We start from the raw sequence: 8,813 nt of genomic DNA, 5'->3' as shown, positions 1-8,813 counted from the left end.
TTATCCCGCCTTGTCGTAGGCTACGCTGTACATAAGAGGGAAATTTGAGGTACTAACTTTATAGTCCAGAGCAGCTTTAATGCAAATATATTTCTTAAAACTTTCAATTGCAATTTTCTACTTTAAATTATTGTCAGGTCATTGCCATGTAAAAAATGCTGCTTGCGACAGAGTTCTTATCAGATTCACCTCAAATTTTCTAATAAAGTTCAATATGTACAACACCAGCAAACTACAGTTTTCCCTATTGTATGAATAATAAAATAACTGAAAAACCTCTATCTACAATAGTTTATGCCTGAACGTAAAACCCAGAGTTATGAGAATGTTTGACAAGTTTGTTAAATTATAATCCTAAAATAATGAAAACTGAGCCAAAAACAGCATTTTTCATACAACATGTAAATATAAGCATTATTTGCAACAAATTAACTCATGAACTTCCAATTTTATGTGGCGCTCTATTTTGAATATGTTCTTGTATTTAATGTAGTTTTGATAAGTGTTAAGTTCTAGAAGATCTATATTTCATTCATGACTCTCCTTAAAAGGAACTTGGCATCTGCAGAATGTTTGTCTATCGAATAATCCTCGGTGAGACCTAGTGTACGTCTTACCACCTCATTTGCGCTGTTCGAGGCCTGCATGGACACCGTAATCCCGAAAGGTGTCAAAACGTACACTAAACTTTACCAAAACACAGTGCAATGTACCGGTGGAAAACCCTTAAAATAATTTTGCTCATTGAACTGGAGTTTTCAAGGAGTCTGCTCCACCAATGAAGCAAATGTTCTTTGTTTCATTCCCATTGCTGTCTAGCCATTGGTAGTCCAGATCTCAGTCCTATGGATTAAAAATTGGCGCCAGTGCTTGAGGAAGTGGTCTGCAAGAAGAGACATCCTCCGAAAACAATCTTGAAGATTGTTGTAACCAATTTTCCTGTGAAAGTCGTGTGAGGTCATGAAGTTTCGGGAATATGACGGACATTTTGAGTAGTATTCCTAAAATTCTTAGTATAAATACAAGTGACTGGTCCGTTCGCATTATGTTCCATACAGCAACAATATTTAGCCTGGAGAAGCCACAACCCGCTCTACAGAATCGTAGCACATGTCTCCTAGCACTGAAATGACGAGGAGTTAAGCCGACAACTTGTCCGTCCACGCTGTTAAGGGGCGATGCATACATTCCAGGCGTTCTAAATTGCGATACGAACGAGCTAAAATTAGGGCAGCTATCCTAAGTGGATTTTCTCTCTCTATTGTCAGACTTGGTTGAACATACCCCGTGTTCCTTAACACTATAAAGATACCAAAGTACCACCTCTGGTTTAGAAGAAGATTCTTCCACACACACGCAGCGTAACACAGAAGAAAGTCTCAGTAGGATCAGGACTCATTCCTCACGTTTTTAGAACACACAGCTCACTGTCCAATCACCACATCACGATGATATTTCGCGGTGTTGTGCCGGTATTTTGCTGTTACTGCTGCCGGATTGTGTTGCCATGGCAGCCAACTTGGCCGCTGCCACTTTCTGGATGACGGCCGGGTTGAACTTGTAGACGAGTTTCCGAGGCAGGTTCGGTGATCTGGGAACTGGTTGGAGAACTTTCGAGCGATAATATGTTCTGCAAACAAAAATCAAACAGAGGAACCTCAATTAGAATATAATAAGGCAATCGCCACCCTACAAAGCATTCACTCTCTGGAGGGTAAGGCAATTGAGGAGTGTGGTGCAAAGGGGCTATAATTCAAAAATTAATAATAATCTAGGTGCGATTTGGAAACAGATGATAATCTAATATGCGATTGAATTCCTCCTAGAACTAATTTACGGGACGAGAAAGTGGCACCTCTAGGATTTAGCTCTACCTAACTGACGCTAGGGTGCGTCCTAAACATGTGCAAATATTAGTAAATAGTTTCTTGTCTCATATACGACGTTTGGGGCATAAGTCATATCAACTATTGCAGGGCCTCTCAGGGTGCATGCGCGAGGTGCATGCACTGTGCACGGTGCAAGAGACGACTTGGCTTGGTTGACCAGAGTGCAGACCCCCCACTCCTCGATTTGGAGCAATAGCGCTTACTCTCTCTTTCCTCACGCCTGTCTCGCTCGCTCCGCCTGTCTCCCTCTGCCCCACTTGCGCCGTAGCGCTCCAAATCCAGGCTGACTTGAGCCGAGCATAGGCGAGTTGATCCGAGCCATGCCGAGCGGCAGCGATGCACAGTGCACGGAGCTCTTGCGCCTCTATCTGCACGCGTGAAATTTTGGGCGTTTGAGAGGCCCTGAACTATTGTTTCCTCACATTTACGCGATGCTGCCATACAACGAGCTATAAAGAGGACTATAGAGAGGCTATCATGGCTGCTACAGCGCTCTGGATGGTGCCAAGGCGAAACAGCGACGCCATAATTTAAGAGCCATCCATATAGTTTCTTCCGCATACGTAGAGCTACTTTTAATAGATTAGACAGAATAAATTAACTGGATAAATTATGCATAAATTGTTGAGAAAACACAAAGGACATATCTTATTCCAAATAAGATTTTTCTTTACTAAAGTACACAGTTTTTCGTGATTAGCAGAATTACGATGCCTGCGCTTGTAACACAATCCATCATGCGTGCAGCAGGCCTACTTTTATTCTCTTGTAGGAAATGACAAAACAGTGAAACACGATAAACAGTATACTGCCTGGCTGAGTGGCTCAGACGGTAGAGCGGTGGGTTTCTGAAGCACAAGTTGACATATTTGGTATTTGAAGGTGCTCAAATACGTCACCTTTGAGTCAGTGGATTTACCGGTCCGTAAAGGAACTCCAGAGGGACAAAACTCTGGCACCTCAGCCACTTCGAAAAACGTCCAAAGTAGTTGGTAGGGCGTAAAATCATTAACACTATTTATTATTAAATTGTATCCTACAGAGCACAGTTCCGCGGCATTTTCAAAATATATATATGGAGAACAACGATGATACAAGTCGCTTACTGTCCAACGCTACACCTACAATGTTTTGAATTTCCTAGTCACCTCATCTTCTTTGCCAACGATACGGAATAATACGAGGACTTTTGGTCCTACTTCACCACTACTACTGAGCGAGTCGGCTACCTGGTTGGCGGCATATAGCTCTTAGCTTGCATTTGGGATATAGTTCGAATCACACTGTCGACAGCCGTGATAGATGGTTTTCCTTGGTTCCCATTTTCACATCAGGCAAATGCGGTGGCTACTGTGCCTTAATTAAGGCCACTGTCACTTCCTTCGCAGTCTTAGCCTTGTAATATTCCATCGCACTGCCAAGAATTTTCGTCCAGAAATATCGAAGTGAATTATCAGGTAAGTATGGGATTTAAGATCGTTAACACAAGAAGGACTCTCCTCATTTTTAAACAATTATTTAAAATTATTTATACTACAACTTCTTGCTCTGATTTTAATTTTTTTATTATATTTATTATTATGGGATACTTTATTACACCATTGTTCACTTCAAATCATGTACTCCACAGTTCTAGAATACTTCTTTTCCCTAAATTATATATTATTACTGCCGGCACCATGGTGTAGGGGTAGCGTGCCTGCCTCTTAGCCGGAGGCCCGGGGTTCGATTCCCGGCCAGATCAGGGATTTTTATCTGGATTTGAGGGCTGGTTCGAGGTCCACTCAATTGAGGAGCTATCTGATGGTGAGATGGCAGCCCCGGTCTAGAAAGCCAAGAAAAACGGCCGAGAGGATTCGTCGTGCTGACCACATGACACCTCATAATCTGCAGACCTTCGGGCCTAGAAGCGGTCGCTTGGTAGGCCAAGGACCTTCAGGGCTGTAGTGCCATGGGGATGTATTATTATATTTTTTATTATTATTATTATCATTATTAGTATCATTATCATTATGTCCGACTCGTTGGCTGAATGGTCAGCGTACTGGCCTTCGGTTCAGAGGGTCCCGGGTTCGATTCCCGGCCCGATCTGCGACTTTAACCTTCATTGGTTAATTCTAATGGCTCGGGGGCTGGGTGCTTGTGGTGTCCCTAACATTCCTGCAACTCGCACACCACACATAACACTATCCTCCACGACAATAACACACAGTCACCCACACATGGCAGATGCCGCCCACCCTCATCGGAGGGTCCGCCTTACAAGGCTAGGAATAGCCACACGAAATTATTATTATTATTATTATTATTATTATTATTATTATTATTATTATTATTATTATTATTATTGTACCGGGCGGTACACCTCTACGACGCAAGTTCAAATCTTGCGCCAATTGAAACTCCTCTACAGGAGAAGCTCTGAACTTTAAAAACTGAACTAACTCTACTGGTTATCAGAAGATGTCACTGTGTGTTTTTGATTTGCTTTTGTTTTTCATTGATCAAGAAGTGTGGACATTCTCTAACAGATGTCTCTACTAAAAACTATGGTAATACACTCTGGTGCAATGGAATGAAATCTCTTGAAGAAATTTTGAATTCATCAGTTGTGTCTTTACTAAATTTTGTTCTGTGGTTTGTGGGTTGGCAATATTAATCCTTTCCTTCCGCCTGTTTTGAATTAAGCCAATCAGTAATTTCTGTAATTAATTTTCCTCCAATCATTGCTTTCTTCTTCGAATGTCCATGTGTAACTCCTTGTCAAGTAATAAAAATTGAGTGGGTGTGTCTACTCATTCCTGAAAGGTCTAGAATTTTCGGCGAGAGTATAAAAACTGCTGATTTTATTGTCTCCGGGCCACTTCAGTAACATCTAGCTTAGTGTGTGGATATGTAGCAGGGGGCAGGAAGCGCCTCTTTCTTCGGGCAACAGATCTCCAACAAGGTAATGGCCTTTTAACATCTTTATTTCGAGCTAGCTTAGCAGTTTAACTCTCGGGGAGGGTTCGAAACCTTTAATATGTAAACGATTAAACATGTAAATCCTTTTCCTGGTAAACTTCAGTTTTCTTGAACTTTAATTCGGGGATAGAGAGTGCTTTACCCTCTCGAGCTCCCCTTCATTTGAAATTGAGGTGACTACGTTTTTCGCGACCGTATCTTTTCTTCCTTAATGTATTAAAGTTTTCTCATACGAGTCACCTCCCTAGCTTGTGATTAGCCCCTGTGTATCGGCCTAGCGCCACATAGGTTTTAACAAACTTTAGTGTAGGAGTGCAAGTACTCGCCTCCATTCAATTTTGTACTTTGGGCCATTTATTTAACCCGTTTTGTTTTCCTTCCTGGGAAGGCCCAGTAGATTGGGTACGAGGTACCCCTGTGCCATTATAAGTGTGCCTTGAGGGCAGTTAGTGTAAACTCAGTTTATGGCCTCTTAAATAGGCTTGAAAAATTGAGAGCGGGTCAGCTCTTTCTTGTGTATGAAAGGTGCCTCTGGGAGGCTTGAGGTTAAATGTTGGGAGCAAGTGCTCCATGCAATTAGGGGTTTTCTGCCCTTTGGTAATTTGTGGTTGTGAGCTGAGAGCTCAGAAATTATACTTGGGGCTCGAAGCCCAGATCTTGTAATAATCCCCGAACACTTGTGATTTCTTTGTACCTTATTTTGGCTTGTTGTTGACTTGTTGAGTTTTGAAAGTCTATATGAAAATTGTTAAGTTCTGAAAATATAACCTTTATGAAAATTTTAATTCTTATTTCGGACTTGTAGTTAGACCCATTCCAGCTCCCACCTTCTTTCACCTCTGACTTCCACGGATAACTCCATAACAATTATTATTATTATTATTATTATTATTATTATTATTATTATTATTATTATTATTATTATTATTGGTTCTACGTCCTACTACCTACGTTTTCGGATACGGCGAGGTAGCGGAATGTTTTCCCGCAGGTGTTGTTTTAATTGCCAGTAAATTTACCGACACGAGGCTGACGTATTTGAGCATCTTCAAATACCACCGGACTGAGCCAGGATCGAACCTGCCAAGCTGGGGCCAGAAGGCCAAGGCCTCAACTGCCTGACCCACTCAGCCCATTGCTATTATTATTATTATTATTATTATTATTATTATTATTATTATTATTATTATTATTATTACCGCCATAATCATTTCTCCATTTTGCTATATATTTTGTTCAATGTTTCCTGTTCTATTTTTTCATTCTCAGTAAGTAGCACTGAATTTGTTTAATAGTAATGTATTATGATTTCTTCTGTAATTACTGGGAATGTGTTAATTTTCCCTCTTTATACAATGTGAAAGAATGCAGATCTATATCACGTATTTTTAATGTCCTTTTAAAAAGTCATTATCCACCTTTGAGTACTTTGCTAATTAAGACATCTGTGAAGCGGTATTTATTCCCACATGATCTGATATATGGCGGACGCAGCGTTCAAGTAGATTCAAATATGGCGGTCCAATAGTCACTGTATGGTCCTCCTTACAGCTCGTTGCTACCATACGATGGCCACATGTTCTGGAAAGCATGACACTCAAAGTACATGGACAAAGCAAGAGATGGCGGTGTATGGGACAGGTACCACGCATAGGGCGATGGGGCTACAGTAATGAGTCAGGCTGCGTGCAGAACGTGACAAGGCAAGTAATGGAACACCCGCCATGCTTACCGGACTTGTCTGCGTGCGATTTTGATCTCATCCTCGAAGTGAAAGAACCATTGCATGGGAGACAGCTTGGGACTCCAGAGGATATTGCCAGCGCTGTGAAACATAGTTGCAAAATTAACACATGATGGCGTGAGTTGTCAAGGTGCTGTGGGCAATCTAGGGCACTACTTTGAGGGTTTACCGTAAATGTTACTCTACTCTCTGAGAATGAACATTATGCAGCACAAGTATTTCCTGGCTGACACTTTCTTCGCTTTGTATCTTACACCTGGTAAAAGTACCTATTCCCATCTGTATATTTCCTTTTGTCTGGTAGATCCAGCATTCGTGCAAAGAAAATAGCTGCATGACCTACACACCAACCTTCGTATTTTCAAGCGAAAAGTGATTTTTGATGTGCTCCGTTCTTGCAAAGTAGTGAAATTGACATTAGTGCTCAGATTTTAATGCCGTAACAGGTTAGATTGCAAACTAAATTTGGTTAATACTAAGTGTCGGCCACCCGCTCTTCCATAATGTAGCATGAGTAACATAAACTATAGGAGTTCTGATGGGCCGTACCCCTAACGTTTATGCAAACCCCATAGTATAATCGTTGTAAAGGTAGACTATACTTGCCGCTCGCTTCAGAAACTTTGCATTCTAACCTATTAATGCGTAAAAATCCGAGCTCTACATCATTCTCACTGAAAACTAGAGGGGAAATGTAGCCATTTGTTATTTTGTTCTTGTATAGAAAGTTTTAATTTTTATATTTGGAAACATGGCTGCTATAAAATAATGCAGTACATTTTTCTTAACATTTTTGATCATGAAATATTTTTCATAGTAAATATTTACTTGAGTCTTGTGAAAGAAAGAAAATTAAAGTATTCCTAATCGGGGATAGCTGTACAAGAGGGGGATTACAAAATTAAAAAGAGCTTTTATAAGTTTATTTTATGTTATAAATAGTGTAATAATGTGAGTGGGATTACAATACCATCACTTCGATGCTGCTACCGGATGGTAGCCCTTGTTCTAGGGAAGCTCTCCCTTATGGATTTTATGTATCGAAAGTAAAGGTACATTAATATACATTAATAAATTGCCCTAAATATTACCATCAACACAAAACAAAAACGGAATTTCTTACACATAATTTAACATGTTGCTAGTTTGGTGGCGCACTTCACCCCTTCTGGTTGGGGAATAAATGTTCAGTCCCTTCGCTTGATGGCATCGTGTATGTTACTTAAGTTTCTATAGCTGGTAGTAACTGCAACAGAGGTGACTCCCGAAATTGATGAAAGTGAACCTTTTTCCGATTCAAGAAGTGAAGATGAGACCAGTAATTACAGAGGAATCTTCACAGGAATGTCCAAGTACGGTTTTTCGAAGTAGACGAAAACCATTTTAAAAATTCTATATCAAAAGATAATTTAGAGTCAACAATATACAGGAGTGAGCGTAATCAGGAAACAAGCTAAGGAATGCAAATTCAAGAAAGCTCCTTGTTCTCACTTCTATAAAAATATTCTATAACTAGAACTACATTCCCGTATCCGATGCACTCACATTTGTGTATATAGCCTCGAAATAAAACATCCAGTGCAAATTACTTGGGGAACATCTTATTTTCTTTTTGATCGCTTCCAACTTCCATTAATGGATATGTATTTATTAATTTATCTATACTAATATTATAAAGAGAAAAGATCTGTATGTTTGTAATTGATAAATACAAAAACTACTGAACCGATTTTAAAAATTATTTCACCTATAGAAAGCTACATTACCAGTGAGTAACATGGGCTGTATTTTATTTTCAAAAATTAGAGATCCCTACGAAAATTGAAATAATGTGACCCAAGGTATAAAAATATGCCTATAAAAGTCATTATAGGCCAATATAGATGAAATATCGAATTTGCCGCACAAGGATGGCACAAAGCTCATTTTAAGCCTCACGACGGGAAGAACAAAACTCGGTAAATCCCTGTGGTCCCCAAAAATCAAGTTTTATGGGCGTAAAACCAACCGTTATGGAAATATTGCCATCACACTAACCCCGCTCTAGGAATCGGATGAAGAAATGACACCCGTAACCATGGCAACGCCAGCTCAAGGATTATACATTAGAATATAGGCCTGGTTTTCAAAGGTTTTTTTTTGCTAGGGGCTTTACGTCGCGCCGACACAGATAGGTCTTATGGCGACGATGGGATAGGAAAGGCCTAGGAGTTGGA

General features: G+C 40.2%; 1 protein-coding gene across 1 annotated transcript in view; it reads right to left on the bottom strand.

Moving 5' to 3' along the window:
- Positions 1-1,110: 1,110 nt before the first annotated feature.
- Positions 1,111-8,813, bottom strand: part of LOC136885687 (uncharacterized) — an 88,438-nt gene continuing 80,735 nt past the window's right edge. Inside the window, exon 4 of the mRNA XM_067158390.2 lies at positions 1,111-1,630. Coding sequence (XP_067014491.2) covers positions 1,444-1,630 — 187 coding nt within the window. The 3' untranslated portion in view covers positions 1,111-1,443. The remainder of the gene's footprint in view (positions 1,631-8,813) is intronic.

Source organism: Anabrus simplex, chromosome 14 (genome assembly GCF_040414725.1).
Source record: "Anabrus simplex isolate iqAnaSimp1 chromosome 14, ASM4041472v1, whole genome shotgun sequence".
NCBI lineage: Eukaryota > Metazoa > Arthropoda > Insecta > Orthoptera > Tettigoniidae > Anabrus > Anabrus simplex.
Note: the sequence above shows the minus strand (reverse complement) of the source record. Positions and strands in the feature narration are given on the sequence as shown.